The sequence below is a fragment of the Ctenopharyngodon idella genome, chromosome 7 (genome assembly GCF_019924925.1).
Source record: "Ctenopharyngodon idella isolate HZGC_01 chromosome 7, HZGC01, whole genome shotgun sequence".
NCBI classification, from domain to species: Eukaryota; Metazoa; Chordata; class Actinopteri; order Cypriniformes; family Xenocyprididae; genus Ctenopharyngodon; species Ctenopharyngodon idella.
This window is the reverse complement of record NC_067226.1, coordinates 9464059-9488748: the sequence shown is the minus strand read 5'-3', so window position 1 is coordinate 9488748 and position 24690 is coordinate 9464059. Positions and strand designations below refer to the sequence as shown.

At 38.2% G+C, this 24690-nt stretch overlaps 1 protein-coding gene across 3 annotated transcripts; it reads right to left on the bottom strand.

Annotated features, from left to right (window-relative positions):
- Positions 1 to 1326: 1326 nt before the first annotated feature.
- On the bottom strand, positions 1327 to 24690 carry esrp2 (epithelial splicing regulatory protein 2). Of its 3 annotated transcripts, XM_051900232.1 has the most exons (17): positions 24510 to 24689; positions 24195 to 24347; positions 23570 to 23698; positions 14147 to 14260; positions 13752 to 13866; positions 12915 to 13010; positions 12725 to 12779; positions 12398 to 12508; positions 11982 to 12114; positions 10191 to 10233; positions 9433 to 9734; positions 8632 to 8868; positions 8344 to 8542; positions 7600 to 7798; positions 6935 to 7115; positions 3767 to 3868; positions 1327 to 2559 (listed from the first exon to the last, which is right to left on the bottom strand). In XM_051900232.1, the coding sequence occupies exons 2-16, from the start codon at positions 24324 to 24326 to the stop codon at positions 3782 to 3784; spliced, it is 2133 nt and encodes a 710-aa protein (XP_051756192.1). In that variant the 5' UTR covers positions 24327 to 24347; positions 24510 to 24689; the 3' UTR covers positions 1327 to 2559; positions 3767 to 3781. The 3 variants fall into 3 exon arrangements, with proteins under 3 accessions (XP_051756192.1, XP_051756191.1, XP_051756190.1); XM_051900231.1 differs by lacking the exon at positions 3767 to 3868 and having other exon boundaries at positions 12398 to 12505; positions 24510 to 24690; XM_051900230.1 differs by lacking the exon at positions 3767 to 3868.

Here is a 24690-nt window from a genome sequence, read left to right as displayed (position 1 = left end):
AAACGCGGAGTTTTTGTTTTATGTTTGTGAATGTTGTTGATACTTCAATAACGTATCACAGTTTATGCTGGGATCTGTAGGTTGTGGTTAGGTGACACGTAACTTAAAAGTGTTGTGTTTCCCGGAGTTTTGACATGTTTTATATAGGCCTACTCGGTTTTGTTTCTTATTAAAATCACCCCCAGACCGGCTTCTGTATTCAACTTACGAAGAAAGTGTGTAACGCCTCTTGCAGTTCAAAACACTCACAGACACGCTACGTCTTAAGCCTTCTGTATTCAACTTATGAAATAAGCGTTTTTTTCCGTAAGTTAAATACGGAAGGTGGTCTGGCGGAAGCTAGTTATTTTACTTTAAAACATGTTAAAGGGGTCATATAATGCCACTTTTACAAGATGTAAAATAAGTCTCTGATGTCCCCAGAGTGTGTATGTGAAGTTTTAGCTCAAAATACCCCACTTTAATATCTCCCTTTGCATTGAACTTTGAGCGTTGTAACTTTGCAAACGTTGTATATGCTCTGACAGCAACATTTCACACTAACTAAAGTTTAAAAAAAAAAAAAAAAGTGAAATCATAATCAACCACCCCTTTAAATATGGATTTTTTTTTTTTACACAAACGCATCTCTTCACTTCAGAAGGCCTTTATGAACCCCCTGGAGCCGTGTGGAGTGTGTATATGATGGATGGATGCACTTTTTTTTGAGCTTCAAACAGGTGGTTTCCATGTACTGCCATTATAAAGCTTAGGAGCATCAGAGTGATTATTAATATAACTCCCATTGTATTCATCTGAAAGAAGAGTCACATACACCTAGGGTGGCTTGAGTGTGATGGGGTAATTATCAATTTAAATGCGAACTAATCCTTTAAGCAGATTTCCCACCACTCAATTTGATTGCTCCAAACCAGTGCTTCTCAACCACATGGCCTCAAAATGAATAAAGACAAAACAATGACTAAAATCAAGATATTTCTTATTTTAATTCACCCCTTCAACATTTTTTTCATAAACAACCAGGATATATGAGGTCGCCTGATTTAAAAGTGTGATTTCTAGACCTGGAAACGAACAAATTAATAAACTCCACAGGCATTCTTACTGAATATAAATTGTTCTAGTTATGTCATGCTCTATTTTATCGGGTAGGAATTGTAAATAGAAAAAAATAAATAGAAAAAAAAAAAAAAAAAAACACTGGAAAAGTCATGGGCCTTTGTTTGTGGACAATGGGAGGAGTTAAAAAGGTTGAAATCTACCGATCAAAACAAACACACAAAGCTGGTCCAAAACATTTCACTTTACCACTTTGACATGCTGATGTCAGAGCAATATCAATTTATTTGTTGCATATAAGAGTCACATTTACACGTACATACACATTTCATACATTTTAGGGAAAAATGCCCCTTCTTTCACTAGAGAGGTGTGACATTTTGTTCAGCCTGTATTGCACTCCAGGTAATGTAGTCATGAAATACATATATATAATAATAAAAAAAAATTCTAAGCTCATGATTCGAGCAGCCTGCAATCAGTAAACTGATGTAGACCACAATTCCAAAATAAGGTATGACCACGGCGTAGTTCAGTCTTCACAATCTCTCATGGGGTCAGACTGGGGGCAACAGAATACACACCTCTATCAATTCAATTCCTCTAAAGAATGAGCACTGAAGCATGTAGATCACACAAACAACTCATCTTTTACTTTAAATAAAAATTTTCACTTTTTGAATGGATTAAACTAAAAATCAGTTCATGCAAGTCTATGGAGTACATACTTGGCCTGATCTCTATTAAATAAGGAATAAGTCTGAAGGCTGTGTCAGTCCAACAGTGCAGATGTACACTGGGAAAACCTTCATGCCCTTTTTAACCCTACGTGCAGCATAACGGTCTTACAGTATTTTAAAGCACATATTTGGCTTTTTACAATCTCACTGTATTTCAGAACATTCCTTTATCCATAACGGCAATAAGTGTTGCATTGTATTTTAGTTCTCTAGTGCCAAACTGGACTGCCCAACAGGAAGATCACTTGTTCCATAAACTGATGGCTTGCCAGGCTTATAAGTTTACTTTAAGGTCTTGAATTAGGATAGAAGAGATCTTGACATCAAAAGACAGGAAGACTTTAGCATGCATGCCATTGATCTCAATTTTCCTCACACACATACACAAGCAGTGAGGCAGTGCTACTGAGATGTTTAGCTTGTGTGTATATAAACATATATACAGTGCTTCTGCATCAGGTCCCCTCCTAAACTACTACTTTGTGTCAGGAACAACAGGACAACTGTCTGAAAAGCCAAAAGACAGGTAATGATGGAGAAAGGGGTGAGACAGGTGAAGTGCGGTCCGCCTTTGGTGGATGTAGCAGTCTGTATGTGGTCACTCACAGCAAACCAGGCGGATGGGGTGGCCGGAGAGGGGAAGATTGGAGCATTCGGCTACAGCCCGTCTTGCTGCCTTCTCACTGGGGAAGGTCACCAGTGCCTCCCCACTACGCTGACCACTCCAGTTATACAGCACAAGCACCGAGTCCGCCTGGAGCTATAGCAAAAGAAAAAGTAAAAATATCAAGCAAGTATAATAAATATGCTGTAGTGGTCAAAAATGATGTCCAGAGGGGATATTTATTTTTATTACCCTACAAGTTTGTTCTTCCCAAACAAACAAATAAATAAATATAATATTTTCCACATATTTTAATGGTTTAATCAAACGCTAAGCTAGGTTAAGGTATTTATCTGACAAAATTATTTGGCAAAAAAGGCAAACTACAGCTACTGGTTTTATTTTATTTTAGAAAAACAAAACAAAAAAAAAAAAACACAAAGCTCACAGGGAAAAAAAAAAAAAAAAAAAAAAAAAAAAGTACACATTGACCACAGCATAATCAATTATTAATATTTCGTTTGGTTCTCTCTTGTTTTTGCATGTGTTAAAAAGTTTCTTTGTATGACTGTAAAATTATGTCCGCACAATTTGGCATGTTTCATTGCGTTATCACAAAATTGATTCCAAGCACAACTTAATTAACTTAAGGGTGAACATAGGCAAGACATCACTTTTGGCCACTACTGTACACACACACACACACACACACACACACACACATATAATATATATATAATATATATATATATATATATATATATATATATATATATATATATATATATATATATATATATATATATATTATTCCAGCGGTGGCATTTATTTATTTACGCATGCACTCATGCACGCACACAGAGAGAGAGAGAGATCTACAGAGAGAAACAGGATTTGAGTTTGGATTAAACACCTTTCAAGCATTTTTGCATAAACCCACCACACACCGGATTTATACCATCTTAAAGTCAATCAAATCAGCTGAAAAGAAATGTGAGTTTACACTTAGCCATTCATTAGGAAACCCTTATAAAGGCTGGAGACTTGCAGCAAGTTAAGAACAATGATGCTACATGAACAAGACATTCAAACCCCAAACCAATAAGTCACTTCGAAAAGAAAGAGCATTATTACAACAAGCTTCTTAAAACAGCAGCAGAAGCATACTGGGACTAAATTATGCATGAAGCAGTTGAGTGAAGATTTACACAGATGAAAAAACAGAAAAAAAGAGAATAGTATTACTGGGACTGCAATTCTGATTGGAGGTCACCACAGAGCAGTGGCAGTGAGGGGAGGAGTTAGAGTATTAGTCCATGCAGAAGCGATGGGTTCAGGCCACAGGGGCATCATGGGAGCTTACCTGGAGGGGCTCCCCTTACAGACAAAGCCACTCTTTAGGCTGAATCAGACTCCGGCCCTGCTCATTCACTCCAACCAAGCTGCTGTAGTCTTCAGGCATGTACTACAGCACAACGAGCCACAGTCAGTGCCACAGGCCTCACGTTACACTCATAACAATCAGCACTTCTCCCAACCGTCTTCATGTACAGGCGACGGTAGAGTAGTATGCATTTCTACTAAGGGTGTTAAAAGATGTGCACTGACATGGCAGTGAAAATACTGAAAATTTGTAATGTTGCAAAAGATTTCCATTTTAAATAAATTCTTTTGAGTTTCTATTCAAAGTATCCTGAAAGAAAATATTAAACAGCAGAACTGTTTTTAACATTGATAAAAATAAGAAATGTTTCTTGAGCAGCAAATCAGCATATTAGAATGATTTCTGAAGAATCATGTGACACTGAAGACTGGGGTAATGATGCTGAAAATTCAGCTTTGACATCACAGGAATAAATTACATTTTAAAATATATTCAAATTGAAAAAAGTTATTTTAAATTGTATTAAAGGGTTAGTTCACCCAAAAATAAAAATTCTGTCATTAATTACTCACCCTCATGTCGTTCCACACCTGTAAGACCTTCGTTCATTTTCAGAACACAAATTAAGATATTTTTGATAAAATCCGATGGCTCAGTGAGGCCTGCATCGCCAGCCATAACACTCCCTTTTTCACATGCCCAGAAAGCTACTAAAAACATATTTAAAACAGTTCACGTGAGTACAGTGATTCAACCTTAATATAATAAAGTGACGAGAATGCTTTGTGCAGCAAAAATAACAAAAAAAGAGACTTTATTCAACAGTATCTAGTGATGGGCGATTTCAAAACACTGCTTCATGAAGCTTCGGAGCTTTACGAATCATTTGTTTCGAATCAGCGGTTCGGAGCGTGTATCACACTGCCAAAATCACGTGAAACATTGAAGTTTCAAAACACTTATGACGTAACAAAGCCTTGTTTACTGAAATCATGAGATTTTGGCACTCTGAACCACTGATTCGAAACAAATTGTTCGTAAAGCTCCAAAGCTTCGGAGCTTTACGTCGCTATTTAGCTCAAGTCGCTATTTTGTTATTTTTGGCGCACAAAAAATATTCTCGTCACTTTATAATATTATGGTTGAACCACTGTACTCACGTGAACTGTTTTAAATATGTTCTTAGTAGCTTTCTGGGCACTGAAAAAGGTAGTGTTATTGCTGCCAATGCAGGCCTCACTGAGCCATCGGATTTGATCAAAAACATCTTAATTTGTGTTCTGAAGATGAACGACATGAGGGTGAGTAATTAATGACAGAATTTTCATTTTTGGGTGAACTAACCCTTTAACATTTCACATTACTACTGTTTGTATTGTATTTTTGATCAAATAAATGCAGCCTTGATGAGCATAAGAGACTGCTTTAAAAAAAAAAACATTACAAAATTTTTACCACCCCAAACCTTTGAATGGTAGAGCGAGTGAGTGAGCGAGCGAGTGTGACAGTAGCTCCTCACTGCAGAACACAAGATCCAGGATCGATATCCAGGGGGTGGAGACAGGTAGATTTAGGGATATGTAAAGTGGGAAGAGTAGAAGCCAGATCCAGGGGTGGAGATGGATCTGGATCCAACCTCACCCCTGGATCTTGTGTTCTGCAGTAAGGACCATCTCAAGTGTGAGTGAGTGAGACAGTTTGTATGTTTGTGTGTGTTTGATAATGGGTCAATATCAGTTATAATACCCGTCACAACTTTGGAGATTTTTGGTTTGTTTTGTTTTAAAAGTATCTTCAATATTGACAACAGTTTTTGCTGCTTAATATTTTTGTGGAAGCTGTTATACTTTCTTTTTTTTCCCTCCAGGAATCTTTGATGGACAACATCTGATATGGAAATCTTTTGTAAGATAAATGTCTTATTTATAAATAATAATAATTTTACATTTTAATTTATTTAACATTTATATAACAATTAATGTATCGAGAATGTAGGAAATTTTAGTGGTATTCAGACCAAAGGTTAAATTGCAGTAAAATAAACAAGTGATCAAATTCCAGATTTAATTTATGAAGAATCAAATCATTGTCAGAGCACATATATTCACACCCCTAAGCCTACTGTATGTTTGAAAATGTAAAAACTAAATGTAAAGAATATGGGCATCTTGAAGTATTCGTTAAAGACTATTTCTTCAAGTAATTATAGTTCATTTAAAGGCTCTTCATTCAAACAGAGGTCTGAAGCGCAGAGCCTTTTATCATTCATAACACAAGAGGTGACACCAGTGTATCCCCAAACATATTCAACACTTCACCCAAAATACACTGCAAAACAGAAAAAAATGTATCCATCATACAGGGTTGCATATAAGATGTTTAAGCATGAATGCGCTATATAGAAAGAAAGAGGGGGGGGGTGCAGACCACCTGCCAAAAAAGAAACACTTCCCGCACACAGAGTCCCATAGTGTGCATTTTGTATCAGAGGTTAAAAGCACACTTGGAGGGTGGACTGGGCTCAGATCCATTTCATTGGTTCAGCCAGGAGTCAAACCTGAACTCAGCATTTCACACACGCGCCACTGCGCTACGCTTTGTGAACAGTGTAACAGGCACACCGCTCAGGTACACGCACAGCTCAGAGTGTCACACGCCTTAGAGGAGAGAGCAGGGACGCTGCATGCTGAAGACAGTTGTACCATCCCCACCACACAATATGAAATGAACTATAACTTCTTGAAAATCTCCATGGCTATACATTAATATACTGTGAGAGAGAAAGCACACACAGACCCGTGCCCAAAACAAAGCATCACTCTTTTCCACCTAACCATCCCTCTGTCTGTTATAACCCCTTCCCTCCTTCTCTGAGTGCAAGTGTCATACCATCCTCTGAAGTCTCCGCCTAATCGGGTGTCAGCTAATGAGAGGACAAAACGTACACAGTGATTCATCATAAAACACTATGCTGTATGACACTACAATACAATAAATCTTTTTAAGATGTGTGCTGCTTATCCAACAGAAGCAGGTAAGAGGTGCACTGCTTGGGAAACCCTACTTTTTTTTTTTTTTTTTTTTTACTTGTTTTTGAACTTGGGAACCTAAATGAATGAGCGAGTGAGTAGTGGAATGAAGAGTCACCTGATATCCCTGAAAGAAGCTGAGGATGTCTTTGACCCCGGCGTTGTACGGCAGGCCCTGCATTCGCACCAGTGCTCCGGGCTGAGGGGGGAGGAGGGCAGGGGCAGACTGGGCGGCCATGGCTGCTACTGAACCAGGTGGGGCCGCAAAATAACTCAACGTGGAGGGAGAGACCGGTGGACTAGTCAAAAGTGTGAGGGGAAAAAAAAAAAAAAAGGTTTTAAATAATGGTAAATAGATTTATTAAATGATAAAACAAAATAAATAAATAAAATGGACAGTTTAGAATATAGATTCTGATTGGAGGAGCTACATTTGAAGCTGTTGTAAAACAGCCGATTGATGTATACACGTGACCACACATTTTATGTTAAAAGGGTGAAGTTAAAGTTGCTTGACATCCTCAAGTTGACATCCTCAGTAATATTGTGAAACATTATTACAATTTATTATAATTGTTTTCTATTTTAATATATTTGTTAAAATGTAATTCATTCCTGTGATGGCAAAGCTGAATTTTCAGCATCATTCAGTCTTCAGTGTCACATGATCCTTCAGAAATCATTATAATATGCTGACTTGCTGCTCAAGAAAAATTTCTTGTGCTGCTTATTGTTTTTGTGAAAACTGTGATACATTTATTTTTCAGGATTTTTGTCTTGTACCTTGGGTAGTAGGTGGTATAGCTCATGTTCATGTTCATGTAAAGCTGTGGAGAATAATAGGCTAAAGCATGTGCAGGGCTGTGTGTTGGGGCCTGTGGAGTTCTTGGAGTGGCCAGCAGGGGGGGCTGATACAACGCTGCCTCAGTGGGAAGCATAGCTGGAGTCGCAGGAAATGCAGCATATGTTGGTGGAGATAGGCCTGAGAGGGACAAGATAAAGCACTTTATATTTAAAAAAAAAAAAAAAAAAAGAAATAGTAGTTTTCACAAAAACAGGCAGTGTGTAAATCTGTCTCATACACACAAACACACACACAGCTGACCTTGCACAAGTGTGCGAATGTCATGTATACTTAAATGGCACAGGAACAACTTCAGTTTCCTCTGATGTGGCGTGAGCTCATACGGCCCATTCTCAAGCCAAGGTCAAACAACTAGATCAAATCACTTAGTAACCAGCCCTTCCTTTAGTGCCGCTACAGGCTTGCTCTTTCTAAATGCCAAAATGTTGCACCTTTAGATCTGTGAAAAAGATTATCACACTGCTTTCTTACAGATAAGCTGAAATCTAATCTCAAACAGACTGAAACACTGCACACAGATCAGCATCTTTAAAACAGGAATCGATTACAGCTGCTGGCGCTCTCTAAATACTAACCCAAATTAACAGAGCAGTTCATCTACAAGTGTTTGACATTAAAAAAAGTTCCATAAAATGAAAGCTTTCTTTCGGGCAGTCTCTTACAAGGCAGTTTGCAAGGAGGTGGCGACAGGCCGCTGCGGTTAAGCGTTCCCCCCATCAGCACAAAGCTCATCTCCTCAGTGGAGCACTGGAACACCTCCACATAACGATCCTTCATCATCTTCTTGTGGCACTTCTGAGCCACCATAAATGCACGGTCAGCTGACTTCATCTGAATGAAGGCATCACCGGAGGGTCGACCCTAGAAAGATGGACAAGAGAAGGTTGGTCAAGGAGTCATTCTAATAACGCCTGATGATTTTTGTTTCATTAAGTTCCTAATTAAGTCACCTGCTGGTTAAGGACCATGTGCACTCCATGTGGTTTGATATCAATGGTGTGTTCCCCCATAAACTCCAGGATGTCCTCTATGGCGGCGGTGTATGGCAGACCTCTCAGTCTGATGCAGTCTCGTGTGCTGCCTGAGGTCATGAAGGGTGGCGTGGCTAACACAGGTACAGATACCATCGGAGGAGGAGGAGGAGGAAGTGTGGAGATCAGTGGAGTGGACATGTAGCGATTCAACACCTAGTTAGAAGATACAAAAGCAGATCAAGGAAATGGCAATAAAGAACTAAATGTTGGTTTCCTACAAACGTACAGAATCAATTTGTTTTTTTGTTTTTTGTTCTTTGTTCTGATCAATCCTAAGAGAGCCAGCATAACTACATATTAACTGCCACAGCTTATATCCTTTACCAAGTAAGTATTTGACATCTAATTTTTCAATTTTATTGCTGTGTCTACTGACAGGAAAAGGTTTACATGCCTCGAATTTTTAAATGTACATACATTTGAGACCATTCTTCTAAGAGTAGCAAAAATGCAACAGTGGGCATTAGGGGTCAATTTTCTTTTATTGTGCTCACATAATAGAGCCTGAAAGTCAAAACCAATGAATGGTCAAAATTATTCCTTTTTTTAGCCGTTTTCCGAGCCGTTTAGTCATTTCCTCATTGATACATTATCTTAAAATGCAAAAAAGAATTGTATAACTAATGTCTTCATAAAGACATGTTAAAAGGTGAAAAAGTAATACATCACGAATATCAATGCTTGGGTCTTTGAGGGATAAATAAAACGCATCTGTACCTGCTGGACCTCAGCTGCAGTACTGCGGAACAGCTCAATGTATCTCTTGCCCAGGATCTGTTTGTGCTTCTTCAGGGCATTCTGGGCATATTCCTCACAAGCAAAGAGAACAAACGCATCGCCTGTAGGACGTCCATCTGGGTACTTCACAAACAGAAGTCCCTCCATCCCGTCCGTCACCGGGCTCTCCGGGCCCAGGAAGCCCAGAACATCCTGAGGAGTAGCAGTGAACGGAAGCCCGCGCATTCGGATTATCACCTGGTTTTCCTTAGACAAGAACTGAGCTACCTCATTGGACGTGCCTGTCAAAAGAAGAGGAATTTTAGATTTAAAATGGTGAGTGGATACAGAATATCAGAGATACTCTCCGCTGCTCTAAAAGCTTTCAGCAGACACATCAACACACACACTGTAATGATATCTCGGCAGGCCGCTGTACTTTTACACCTGCTGTGTGTGAGGGCAGTGTGAAGCTTTTCAGAGGCTGCTGACCCATCTTCCTCCCTGAGGGAACGGCTCTCTTTCTCTGTGGCCTGGCCAGATCGGGGGGCAGGAGGGAAGGGGAGTAGAGTTTCCCCCTCTACCTGCCCAACATGAGTCAGCAAGGGAAAGAGACTCACAAAGAGCCTTTCATTCCCACAGGGGGGGCTGGGCACACACACAAACACACACACCAGGGAATAACGGACAGAGATTTACTCTACAAATGCTAAGTGTCTGCTCATATTACAACTGAAGACTACATGTAAATGTCTCACCTCCTGCAATCTTCAGAAATTCCTCCCCAGTCGCTTTATACACCTGAAAAAAATAAATAAATGCAGAATGTCATAGGAGTGGGCTGCACAACCATGACTTATTTCAAGCTTCTTAGTGCTGCGTTTGACACTATCATAACATTCTCTTAGATCGATTACAAAATTACACTGGTATTCAGGGACAGGCATGAAGGTGGTTTATATTGTACCTATCTGACTGTTACCATTTTGTTTATTAAAAAGGGAATTATCCAAGTTAACGTCACTAACTTATGAAGTGCCGCAAGGGTCTGTTTTAGGCCCTCTGCTGTTTTTAATGTACATGCTTCCCCCTATTAGAAAACAAAATTAGTTTCCACTTTTATGCTGATGATACTCAGTTATATATTTCATCACAACCAGATGACATCTCTAAACTATCCAAGTTGACAGAGTGTGTTAAAGATATAAAATATTTAATGACCAGTAATTTTCTTCTATTAAATTCAGATAAGACTGAGGTATTACTTATTGGACCAAAACCCTGTACACAGAATCTCTTAGAATACAATTTGCATCTAGAAGGATGTATTGTTACATCATCTTCTACAGTTAAAGACCTGGGTGTTGTATTAGACCGCAACTTGTCTTTCGAAAATCATATTTCATGTCACAAAACCAGCCTTCTTCCACCTCAGAAACACCACTAAGCTATAGAACATGTTATCCGTTTCTGATGCAGAAAAGCTAGTTCATGCATTCATGACCTCTAGACTGGATTACTCTCATGCACTACAAGGTGGTTGTCCTGCATCCTCAATAAACAAGCTGCAGTTAGTCCAAAATGAGTTCTTACCAGGTTGAGAAAATATGATCATATAACCCAAATTCCATCATCCCTGCACTGGTTACCCATTAGGTATTGTATATTTTATTTGAGGAAATCTGTTTATAATAGGCTATTAGGTTTAAACTTATTGGTCCTGCGCTGCCTATTGATTCAGTTGATTTGAATAAATATGTCTATAATGGCGTTGCGTAAGTGAACGCTTAAGTTTAATATACAACGCAAGGCAGGCAATCACATGTATCGGACCTATTTTTTAGCAGCATTCAGTATGAGATTTGATTGCTCATAAATTAAGTAACCTATTTAAAATGGATCGCATATACAGACCATCTCCGAGGGGCTGGAGGGGGCATTAGACTAGTCGGTTTATTAAATTTCTGTTTAAATGTTAATGAAATTAGTTGCTGCGCATATCGCTAGTATTTAACCAATCTTCCATCGCCCTACAAACCATCACCCTCTTCAAAACACTGGACTTTTGGTAGTACCTAGAATATCTAAAGGAAGAAGAGCGTTTTCGCATTTGGCTCCTAAAACTCTGGAACAGCCTTCCTCCCAGTTTAAATCTAGATTAAAGACATCTCTTTAGCCAAATATTCACATAATGCATCTCATAACCTTGCACTGTAGTTATATCAGATCAAAAGTATATGACCATGTATTGCTTGAAACGTTATTATCAGCAGCTACACTAATTATTTTCTAATTGCTTTATGTTTCTACCTCGGGATGCCCATGCTGTTTGACCGTCAGGGTAAACTCTCCAAAAAGAGTTGTCACTAAATTCATCCTAAAACACCTCAGGCTAGTGGGTTATGAAAAAAAAATGTAGTTTCTCACATGCCTAGTGTAAACTTAGTAAAGAAGAATTAGGACTTTCTCAGACTAAAGTGAGTATTGGGACAGCTGATCAGAGTAAAACAAAAGCTCTTGGTTAGGATGCTGTAAGGAGGTCAACTCACTTCAATGTATCGGTTGCCCATGTGGTGTTTATGTCGATCCAGTGCCATGTCTCTGTGCTCAGAGTTTATGAAGCGCACCAGAGCTTCCCCGTTCCTCCGGCCCTGAGCATTTAAACAAAGTGCAACGCCACCTCTGATACACACACACAATCAAAGAAACACAGAGATGGAACATTTAACAACTAGTTTGTAACCTTTACCAATCTGCTCGTTATGACACATCAGCTTTGGCATTTCACATAAACCTTTTTTTCCTACTAACGAAAGTCCTGATGTGACATTTGGCTGGATTTGTCTTTGAGGTCTTACAGAGTTTTGCATTACACTGTTAATGTGTGCTAAAGGGTCTTTTCTGAGTGCATGCTCCATGTCATTGTGAGTGTGTGTTTCACTATTACGCTGAGCTGTAATCTCACTTGGCAATGTTGAGGCCCTTGAAGAAGCGAGCGATGTCTTGATCAGACGACTGCCATGGCAACCCACGAGCTCTGATGACCGTCTCGCTGTCCACAGCTTCTGTCTTACTGCTGGAAACAGTGCACATATGCAGACACACAGGTAAACCTCATGCTCAGAAGAATTCATATGGGTCTTATAATGAGAAAACTCGACAGATGTTCTCAACAAATGACTTTTTGGTCAGCAGCAGTAAAAGTGAAACTTCTCACTGCTCACACAAACAATATACACTTTGTTTGTTTACAACAAAAATCTGGCCACGGCAAAAATGACTGAATACATACCACGCTCCAGATTCAAACTTGTAGTTTACAGTTTCAAAATTGGAGAATTTGTGATCTGCAAAAAAAAAAAAAAGCTGAATTATGAGACCACAAGCAACATGGTCAGTTGTGCACATCAAAAGTGAAATACACAACAGGTTCTCTCAATATATAAATGGAACAGATCATTCAACTACATTGCATGACTCACTGTAAGGCTCAGCCAGGAGATGCAGCATTAACAGAACCATGTTCTTCACCTCCCCGAGTCCGGCCTCCTGCTCCACCACCGCTGGAATACACACATCTGACAACGGCGTCAAGGCACATACACAAATGCACATATTCCTACCAAAACAGCTGAAAATGCTGCTTTTGAAAAGAACTAGTAAATGCTAAAATGGTAAATATATAAACCAAAAATAAAAAGTGAGTAAATTTGTTCACGTCATTTGGTATTCTAAAATGATATTGGCATTGGTAATTGAAAGCTGAAAAAAAAACAAAAAAACAAAAAAAACCCACGTATATGTGGTTTACGGGGACTCTCCATAGACGTAATGGTTTTTATACTGTACAAACTGTATATTCTATCCCCCTACACTAACACTACCCCTAAACCTACCCATCACAGAAAATTAAAAAAAAAAAAAAAAAAAAATGCTGTTTAGTATGTTTTTAAGCCATTCGGTTTACAAGGACACAGGAAGTGTCCTCATAAACCATGTTTACATTGTAATACCCATTTCATTATACACATTTGTGTCCTCATAATCCATGTATACAAGAACACTCACACACTCACTCACTCACTCACACACACACACTCTCACTCACTCACTCACTCACTCACTCACTCTCTCACACTCTCTCACACTCTCTCACACTCTCTCACACTCTCTCACACTCTCTCACACTCTCTCACACTCTCTCACACTCTCTCACACTCTCTCACACTCTCTCACACTCTCTCACACTCTCTCACACTCTCTCACACTCTCTCACACTCTCTCACAGCAGAGTAAAACCAAAAGCATATGCAGGATACAGTCCAGCATGGAGGGCAGAGTGAGATCTTTGACAGGGCCTGCATTGGGGCAGCATTTGTGGAACTCTTTCTTCAAGTCCACAAACGTGTAGAAGCACTCTGGCAGGACCAGATTCTACAATAAAACACACAAAGGCAAATTAGGCAAAAATGAGTGGGAAAGCAGGAAAATATGTTTAGGAGAAGCCTGAGGGAAGGGCAGAAGAGAGAGAACAGTAAAGAAGAGGGAAAAGGTATAAGGCAGAATGGATTGAGAGCACTTTATTATCCTCTGGTTGAGCATAACATTCCTGTGAAGATTATAACATGTTGCTGCTAAACAGATTACACCACAGACTGACAGCTAATTTAGAAATGTCAGAAAAAACACACTCATATGTGTGTTTGCATATTACCTTTTTAGAGGCCTCGGGGTGCAGCACCTGTCGAATAAGAAGTGGTCCGTCCACACAAAGTGTGTAGGAGCTTCTGCCCAAAGACTTCACTTCAGCTGACACCGACTGATGAAACTAGAGACATAAGCAGTGAAAGAGAGAAGGAATTGAGATTTTAAAAACACCACAGCATTACACACAGCTGTAGGCTTTAGATTCACTTCCCTTTATATATCTACACTGTTCGGTTGGAGGTCAATACGTTTTTTTAAAATAATACTTTTATTCAGGAAAGATGGATTAAATTTATCAGAAGTTACAGTAAAGACTTTTATAATGATACAAAAGACTTCCATTTCAAATAAATGCTGCTCTTTTGAATTTAATATTCAAAGAATCCTGAAAAGATTAATCACAGTTTTCCACGAAAATATTAAGCAGCACAACTGTTTTCAACATATAATGTACAAAATGTTTCTTTAGCACCAAATGATTTCTGAATAATCATGTGACACTAAATACTGGAGCAATGACGTTGAAAATTCAGCTTTGCCACAGGAATAAATTACATTTTAAAACAAATTTCTTTTATAAGAAAGAAAGAAAGAAAAAAAAAAAAAAAAGAGTGTCAAATAATATTATTTCACAATACTACTGTTTTTATTGTATTTTTGTTCAAATAATGCTGCCTTGGTGAACATAAGGGGTATAAAGGGGCCAAATTCCAGATTACATTTTTGCTCCCTGAAAAGGAAAGGGATGCGATCTGAAAGGCTATTCAAAATCCAAGTGAGCAACAAAATCCCCTACAAAAGGTCGTTCCTTAAGGCTGTTAGAAAAGTGCACTTATGAAGTTACTTAGAGTAATTTCGTTGTTTATGATCAAAGGGTCCCAGTTTGCAAGTCTTTGCCCATTAATTTTGAAATTCGGATTTCATACCCATCAATTGCTTTCGTACACCCATAAAATCTTACTAACCCCAAACTTTTAAATGGTAGTGTGTATATTCTTAAATTATCAGCTTTCAAAAAAAAAATAAAAATAAAAATTATATATATATATATATATATATATAAAAATATATATAAAATCTCAAGTCACTATTCCCTGCAAAACTGTAAAAGCAAAAGTCCTCACACAAACTGCAGACACAGGCAATCACAGGAGACACTGTTTAGTTTATTAGTATATTATTTATTATTAGTAGCTTGTTTAATATCTTTTGATTAAAAGACAGATAAAAATCTAACCGTTAAGCACACTTAAACGTTTTTAAAACTCCTGAACTTTCAACTATAATGTCAAGGGCAGCACAGAGGACACCCACAGTATGGTGTAATATGTGCACATGCTGCTCTGTGTGCATGCGCATGCGTGCGCTTGTTTTCTAGATTAAGCAGCTGGTCAGACTGGTTTGGTGAAAATACGGGAAGTGAGCAACGGCAGTCATTTCGGATGAAGTATTTCACGTGACCAGAGAGAGCGATGACAAAACAATGCAGAGCATTTGTCCTGCTCTTAAAACACACCACCTGCTCATTCCCAGCTATAGGGGCTCCCACATTCACCTGTGTTTAGCAAAAACATTGAGTCTTTAATGAACCATTACAGATGTTTAGTAAACATATCCATCTCTGCATCAGTCAAGAACAGTAAAGGCAAACCACTAACTATGACATGACAGTTGGTTTGAGTACTTAATGTTATTCATATTATAGCAACGAAGAACCATAGAGAAAATTCGAAGCAGAATGTTTCTCGAGTCAAAACAAAGACGAATGTGTTATAAAGGGCTGTTCTTAGGCTCTGAATGAAGCAATGTTTAGTTGTTTGTGGTTGCCAAGCAACTTGCCTTACTAAAATACACAATTCGACAGATGTGCATAAATCAGCTATTTTACCACGAAACTATCAGTTTTATAATATTAGTTTTATTGTTTTGCGTGTTCTATTTTTAACTCTTATAATATGCTGTATTAAACAAATACATTTTAATGTGTCAACTTTTGGTTGAGTATTTTATTCACTGGATTGTCCCAAAAGAGTAAAACCAAAAGGTTATAAATTATATAAATACCTTATGATACACAATTTCTCTGCAATATTAAAATGACTCTCATGATATAATATTTAGGTTCTACCACCCACACCTACAAGAGCTTTTTAATCAAACTAATCAAATCAAAAACCAGTGGCGAGGCCACATAAGGGCCAGGGTGGTGCTGGCCCACTCAAATCAACGGCTGGCCCACCCAATCAAATTACAAACAAAAATTTGTGTGTGGGAAAGGAGAGAACTCGCACATACATGACAATAATAATAATAATAATTGCTTAAATACATTAATTTAGCAGATGTCACTCATGTTATAAACGTCAAATAATGTATATTTTAATATAAATTCTTGCACTTTGTTTGCCTAGTGGTGTTGAAAAAGAGAAAAGGTTGTTTTCAATGTAAACAATGCATTAGACAGATGTCTTTGACCGAAAACGCAGTGTCAAGTTAGAAGTTCAACTTTTAAAAACACGCCTCAACACCCTGCGCTCTTTTCCATTTTGTTCATGTTTTTAAAAGCACAGATGCGTTCATTCATTTAGCTCACTGCAGTTTTAAAGCCCTCATTATCTGGTCAGCTGGTGGGACTGTCAGTCGGCAGGTTTCAAAAACCGCAGATAAGGTAATAATTCAGCAAAATTGATAACGTGCTTAATAACTGTGCACACCTTACAACGTGACCCTGTAAATGTATAGTTTTAAAGGTAAAATGGAAAATTCAATAAATAAAATGCAATAAATGCAAGACATTGAAGTTACTGCACTTAAAAGAATAAAAAATAAAAATTATTTTTTTATCACTGCCCAGCCTTAAACACACCTTCATTTATTATTGTTCTTCTGTTAATTTTTTTTTTTTTTTTTTTTTTTATAAATGGATTTTGTTGATTTCATGAAGTTGGCTGACAATAAATCACATTTAACTAATCCTAACTGTCAAATCATTTTTATCTTATATATATATATATATATTGTAAAATGATGTAATTTGAGAGGCAATAGAGGTCCACACTATTTCACCAAGGTCCACTCACTTTAAAATTTCTGGCCTCACCACTGCTCAGAACAAGAGTTGTGGAAAGAAATCATTAAACTACTGACAGGAGATCCTGATAAATCAAACATGACATTTCTAAGATTTAAGCCAATCCGCAATGAATTACAACAGAGCAGGGATGAACCATTTCTGTATTTGTCAGCCTGTAGCATGCAATAAGAGAACAGATAGAACCTTTGTGGCCTAATTTTCATATCATTTACACCAGCACTGATAACAAGCCAACATTGAGACCCAGAGCAAAAATAGTAAAAGCAGCCAAGACACAGTTGACAAGTTTAAAAGACCTGTTTAACAAAACCTGACAAATCTACAAGCTGGGAATTTTAGAGAATTCTAGGGCAGTATAAAGCTCTCAACCAACTGAGAACATCTGAAGGCAGAACTGCAGCTCATTCAGCTACATTCCCATCATGCTCTTGGATTGTGACGTGCTGTTTTTCTACATAACCTGTCCATCTTCATACCTCATCCTAATATGAGGCTTCAGTTAGTCATTAAGGGCTTAACTAACAAGACTTTTGTAAATACCTGACAATTCCAAAAGTATAATTCAAGAGCTTTACATCTCATTTCAAGTAAGCTTGAAGCTTTAGTGGTACACAGTGGATGCATTATTTTGTGTGTTATAATTGTGACTTAGCACTGCACTTGTTACAGAGTTTGTGTGTGCACTTGTGTAATGTGTTCATGGCTGTTTTCACTGCACAACCCCACCTTGCACAAATTAGCAACTGCAATAATTAAGTGCAATCTTAATTTCTACTACACAAACATTCTGCTAAAACACAGACACACCCTGTGCCTACAAACAATTAAAGAGAGGAGATCAAACTCCAGTGACAAGCAAGATATGAAGGGTATCATTTCACAATGTTTTTCTTTATAGGAAAGGCAAAAATGCAATCAATCAAAACAATCGCGATTACTTCGATTAATATTTATATTAAGCAAAAAGACAGAATGAGTAAACTAGCCTTTCCAGCACTGAGAAAATTTGTTTGTATGGTTATAATAAGGTAAGTTAAACTGAGTTTCAGTTTCACATTCTCTTCTGCCATGATGTCAGTGAGAGTGAGAAAGAAATTTGATCTTTAGCATGACAATCAATGAGGTTGTCCTGATGAGCCATGTTTGCTCAGTGTGCGCGTGTGCGTGTGCACACACACACACACACACACACACACACCCGTACAAGGAGGCCAAATTCCGAATTTTTGCTCCCTTGAAGGAAAGGTAAGCTATCTGTAAGGTCATTCAAAATGCAAGTGAGTAACAAAATCCCTCTACAAAAGATTTTTCCTTAAGGCTGTTAGTAAAGTGCACTTACGATGGTCATTTATGGTAATTTTGCCACTTATGACCACATGATTTTGAAACGTGGATTTTATATTTATCCATCAATCAGCAGAAAGTGTCACTACCATTTAAAGGTTTGGGGTCAGTAAGATTTTTTTTAATGTTTTGAAAGAAGTCTCTTATGCTCACCAAGGCTGCATTTATTTGATGAAAAATAAAGTAAAAAGTAATTTTGTGAAATATTATAACAGTTTAAAATAACTTTTCTATGTAATAAATTATAAAATGTACTTTATTCCTGTGGCAAAGATGAATTTTCAGCACCATTACTCCAGTCTTCAGTGTCACATAATCCTTCAGAAATCATTCAAATAAGCTGATTTCATGCTCAAGAAATATTTCTGAAAACAGTTGTGCTGCCTAATATTTTCATGGAAAATTATAATTTAGAATTTAGAATTTTTTTTTTCTCAGTATTAATGACCCCAAACATTTCATTGGTTCCATGTCTATCAAACATTGAGCACGCAATTTAATAAAAGGATATATTTGAAAATCTGATTAAATAAATCTGAAACGAAGAGAAGCAATCAAAACAATCTTAAAAGGGAGAGTTCACCCAAAAATGAAAATTTTGTCATCATTTACTCACCCTCAAGTTGTTCCAAACCTGTATACATTTCTTTGTTCTGCTGTACACAAAGAAAGATATTTGGAAGAATGTTTGGCCACCATTGACTACCATAGTAGGAAAAAAACAGTCAATGGTGGGTGAGATCTGCTTGGTTACAAACATTCTTTCAAATATCTTTGTGTACAGCAGAATAAAGAAATTCATACAGGTTTGGAACAACTTGAGGGTGAGTAAATGATGACTGAATTTTCATTTTTGGGTGAACTATCCCTTTAATAGCTATAAACAAATTTTTCTGACATAATTAAGGTAATATTAGGAATGGAAAAAAAAAAATAAAAAAGTTATCGACATTCTCGTCTTTGAGAAGGGTGTAACAAATTATGAGATCATGAGACACATATGATACAGTAGTGTCCTGAACTCACTTTAAATGTTCTGCCCTTCAAAGTTAATACATTTATTTTATTTATAATGCGCTTTTCTAAAACCAAAAAGAAGTTAGTTAGTGGGACATACATAGTGATGCTATCTTTTGAGTGGAACTCACCCTGAGTGTGCAGGATAAAGTAAAGTGGGAGTGTTGTTAGATAAGGTAACAGGATGTACCAGGTGAACTACCAGGATGTTTAAGCAACAATCACATACAACCGGTTTTCACCTAATCCATTCTGTACTTACTTTATACAATGCTGTAAAAACATGAGACTCAAAACCCATCTAATTCATGTCTATAAATGACCATTTCACTTATGGGAAGTCTGTGCTTTCCGCTCTGAGGCTGAATGAAAGAATAGATGAATGTGTCACTCATCCTTTCATAGAGGCATTTCCTAGAATCCTCCCTGAGCATTGACAGTCTGTAGAGAAAAAGCTCTCTGCTCATCACACACAGGTACTGACATGCTCCTGCCAGCCTGCTGTGCTTTCTCAGCGAGCTCAGAATAGCACACACACTTTCTCCAGCACACCCTCTGTCTCTTAAACACACCCAAGATCATTTTCTCCCACAAACACACTCTTGATCTCATAGTAACAATTTTATTCTGCTAAAAGTATTTTCTCCTTCACACCCACACAAATATATTTACACAAACAGGTGTGTTAACACCACACCATTCCCACAGCGTTAGCGTCTAAAAGCAGGTGCGAAGCCAAAGCGAGTCATCCAAAGAGTGCCAGCAGCTATAAATGTTTTTTTGTTTTTTTTCCCTCCTTCGTTTCACTGTGGATACCATATCTCAGTACTAACAGCACAGATCAGCCGCTAATGCTCAGAAAAACAGGTTTGACTGAAATCTGTTAGTAAGATAGGATGAGCCACACTAAAGCCTTCTAAATACCGGTTTCCTAACCTAGACACACTGGTCAGGACTATTTTATCAAACAGTGAGTCACAACAGTGAGAAAATGGATGTTAGCTGTGTTACAATTCCCTAAATAAGGGATCTTTCTTCTTAAATGAATCTTTCACTGAAGACAACAGGCCAAGATCCTTATTAGACTGCCATACCTGAGTGAGAGTCTCTGTCAGCCCTTCCCCAAACCCCTCACTGTTCTTTACAGGGCTGGGCATGACGTTAAATATATACTGTGGTGACAATATAAAGTGTGTAGCTAGCGATAGAGATTTTCCTATATGGTGTACATCGTGATATGTAAATATATACGCACAGCACAGACCTGCTTAAAGTTATTGACACATCTGAGTGATAAAGAAACTAAAGTTATGAATTTCAAAAAGCACATACTTGATGTTAAAAAGAGTTTAGAGCAACAGGCCATGAAAAGAACTTAATGCGGTGCTCTAATTTGTAGTTTTAATAACAATCAGTGTATATTAATTCAATGTAGACTATGCAGTTTTATTTTACATTTGATTTTTCAATTTTTTACTTGAATGCTGTACCTGAACTTCAAAAAAACTTCAAGCACTCTTTATTTAATTTGTATCTTTCATATGTTGTATTTAAAGGGTTAGTTCACCCAAAAATGAAATTTCTGTCATTAATTACTCACCCTCATGTCGTTTCACACCTGTAAGACTTTCGTTCATCTTCAGAACACAAATTAAGATATTTTTGATGAAATTCAAGGGTTTCTGAACCACAAAGGTAGTAAAGACATTGATAAAATAGTACATGTGACTATAGTGGTTCAACCTTAATGTTGTGAAGTGACGAGAATACATTGTGCGCAAAAACAAAATGAAAATAACGACTCAACAATTTTTCCTCTTTCTTGTCATTCTCCTATGAAGTTGACGTAATGAACGCAGTGCAGCGCTTGCGTGTTTACGTCCGAACGCCGACTCAGTATTGGCCGACGTTGTACATGTGAGCAGCAAGACACATGCATGTGATGCTGACGCAGAAGCCAGTCAATAATGAGTCGTAGTTCTGACGTAGAACTTGGAAGCTCTGCACTGTGTTTACTATGTCAACAGCGTAGGATAATGACAGGGAAGAGAAGAAATTGTTGAATAAAGTCATTATTTTTGTTCTGTTTTTGCACACAAAAAGTATTCTTGTCACTTCACAACATTAAGGTTGAACCACTGCAGTCACATGGACTATTTTAATGATGTCTTTACTACCTTTTTGGTTTAGAAACCCTTGGATTTCATCAAAAATATCTTAATTTGTGTTCCGAAGATGAACGAAGGTCTTATGGGTTTGGAACAACATGAGGGTGAGTAATTAATGACAGAAATTTCATTTTTGGGTGAACTAACCCTTTAACCTACTGTTTATAATTTGCTTTTTTGACCTTATTTTTAATAACAAATACAAAATAATAATAAAAAAGAATTATATTGTTATTGTGAAATAAAATTACTCATATTGTGAAATAAGAAGTTGGTCATATCACCCACCCCAGTTCCTTATAACAATACATACATGCTTATTTATATTCATTTAAACTAAATGTTTAATAATAATAATTGTTGAACTAAAATTGCTTGTGTAATGGATTAGGGGTATAATAATTATATGAATAAAACATACATCACAAAATAATTATAATAAATAATCACTAAAAGCCAGACAATTTTGTATTTTAAAATCTTTGACTATGTAGTGACCTTTAATTTGGAGCAAGAGAAACTGGAGTAGTGACTTTATTGCGTCAGAGATGTGTCACTTTCCTCAGCTGTCACTTTGCTCAGCCAGTTTCAATTTGAGATCTCTTACCTTGAATACAACCTGCCCCGGAGCAGGTTAGCCATGGAGCGTAAGTTACTATGGCGATGAACACCGCTAAAAGGAAAGCCACTTTCATGGCGCCTAAAACCCAGGGTTGGTGCAAACTAAACTAAAACATACCTGGCTATCCACCTAAACCTGCTTCAGGTTTTAGGCCCCCGATGGAAGTGGGTGTATTTATTTGCATTGCTTTAAATTTCAAAGGACAAACACAATAGGAGAAACTGAACTGAAACAATGGTTTGATAGTGTCTGTCTTTCGCTCTCTCTGAAAGGTAGGCAGAGAGAAATTGATTTCACTAGTTAATATTTACAGAGCCCCTTGGGGATAGGCTACAACTGAATCAAGATAACATGCAAATGCCACCACCTGAATGTAACAAAGGAATGCAAAACAAATGTAAGAAAATTAAATAGTAAAGTTTAATGTCCCTCATTTGTAAAAGAAACCGGTAAATTCCAACAAACGTCTACCCCACAACAACTGAGCTTAGGCTCTAAATACCTTTCAGTGGGACAGTAATAAGAAGGTGTCCGTTATGAAACAGTGGGGGGTGGGAACAGGTTTACCGAGTACAAACCAATTCTCTCTGCGTCACGGCTGAAAAACACGTTTGGCAACATCCGCCTTTTGTCGAAACATACATGCAAAACTCAGGAGCAACCCATAACTATCCATATCCTTCTCGATAAATGAGCCTAACATGGACAGCCGAAGAAAAGAAACACAGGAATATCTCACTGAATCTTTTTCATTTTATTCCCTCTATTATTCTGTTCATCCCCCTGTTTTCGTGTCACTCTTGCTCACTCTCATCTCAGTGACATATATGGCTCTCAGGTGTGTGCATTCACAAGTAAACATTCCGTCTTCCAGATGTCTGCTGAACACATCAGTGTACAACAAGACTAGACCTGCACGCTCGCCTAGAGCAGAGCGTCTGTGCCTTCCTTCCCACACCCAAACCACACACACACCACAGAGCAAGCCATTTAAAAATCAAACCAAATGCTAGAATCATGTGTGCAACACACCAAAGACTTACCTTATGCTGACATGTATGTGAATTTTAGATATTACAGACGAAAATGTCTAAAATATTCCTAAACATCAGTTTGAAAGGCCAGAAGATACACAAACACTGTATAAAGACACAGACCAACAGATTGCATGAAGGTTTCTCTCACCTGCTGCAGGACGCTCTCCAGCGGCTCGGCCTTGCACAGCTCCTCCACCGTGAGCCCGGTCTCCTCCTTGCACTGCTCCGACAGATCCACACTGTCCGGCTGTACTAGAGTCTGCTGAAGCTTGCCCACCTGTTAACAACATCATCTCTTTCAACCGGCCTGCAAAGCAACTCTAGCGGGTTTTGTCACTGGCGCGCCCTTACACACCTGGCCGTCGAGAACACAGACGCAATGTCCAATGTTCTCCACGCGCCAATGCTGTCTAGGTAGGGAGCTCGGTGGCTTTGACACCGAGTCACTATAGCGATGTTTCTCAATGTGTGTTTGTCAATGCAAAGCAGACACGGCAGGGTTACTGACCTACAGGCGATGACATGCACCAAAAAAGGCACGCTTTCGACTCTCGCGGCTCGAAAAGACCGCATTATAATGCTTTAATCAAGTTGTCATATAGATCGTCAAAGGAAACAACTGTTGAATATAATGTAAATCACAATGTGGCGCATTTAACTCTCTGAAAGCGCACCTTGTTGGTGAATGTCAGCTGTCAAGGTGGTTTCTAACACTAGCACATTGTGGGTAGTTTAAAGTTAGAGACCTTACATCAGGGTCAAAAGGTCCGTACCTTATTCTCATGTAGATCCACAATTTGCCACACCAAGAGAATTAATTCCCTTTCATCCGACCCCAGTTTACCCCCATTTGCACCAGCTGTTGCCCCAAAGAACACCACCAGAGTATCACTGTGCGAAGCCATCAGGGACCACAAGGGTAAAAACTACAATTAAGAGCAAAGATCAAATAAAACAGTAACGCGAGGGTTCACCTTTCTCCAAAAGAAGCAAACAAAAGAAATGGAAATTCAATTGAAGTACACGAGGAAGGACAGAAGATTACTCCAAGAGAAGGACACGAGAGAGAGTGCGGCACGAGACTCTACCTGTTGCTGTACTTGTGTGTTCTCTATCCAGAGTTACTGGTTTGACTGGTAAAGAAGGCAGAAAAAAGTCCTGGTTCGTCTCACGCTAACCCCATAACAAGCCCTGAAGGCTTTTCTCGCTGTCTCGTTTTTTCTTGGTTACCTGGTTTTGGTTCGGCCTCCCTGTTTGGAGTCAATCTCC

Bases quoted from the DNA above. Each gene is read 5' to 3' on its own strand.
- esrp2 (XM_051900230.1), bottom strand. From the start codon at position 24,326: ATGGCTTCGCACAGTGATACTCTGGTGGTGTTCTTTGGGGCAACAGCT. The intron at 12,509-12,724 runs GTATGTATTCAG...CACTGTTTCCAG, and splicing joins AAGTTTGAATCTGGAGCGTG to CAGTAAGACAGAAGCTGTGG. The intron at 8,543-8,631 runs GTGACTTAATTA...CCATCTTTCTAG, and splicing joins ACATGGTCCTTAACCAGCAG to GGTCGACCCTCCGGTGATGC.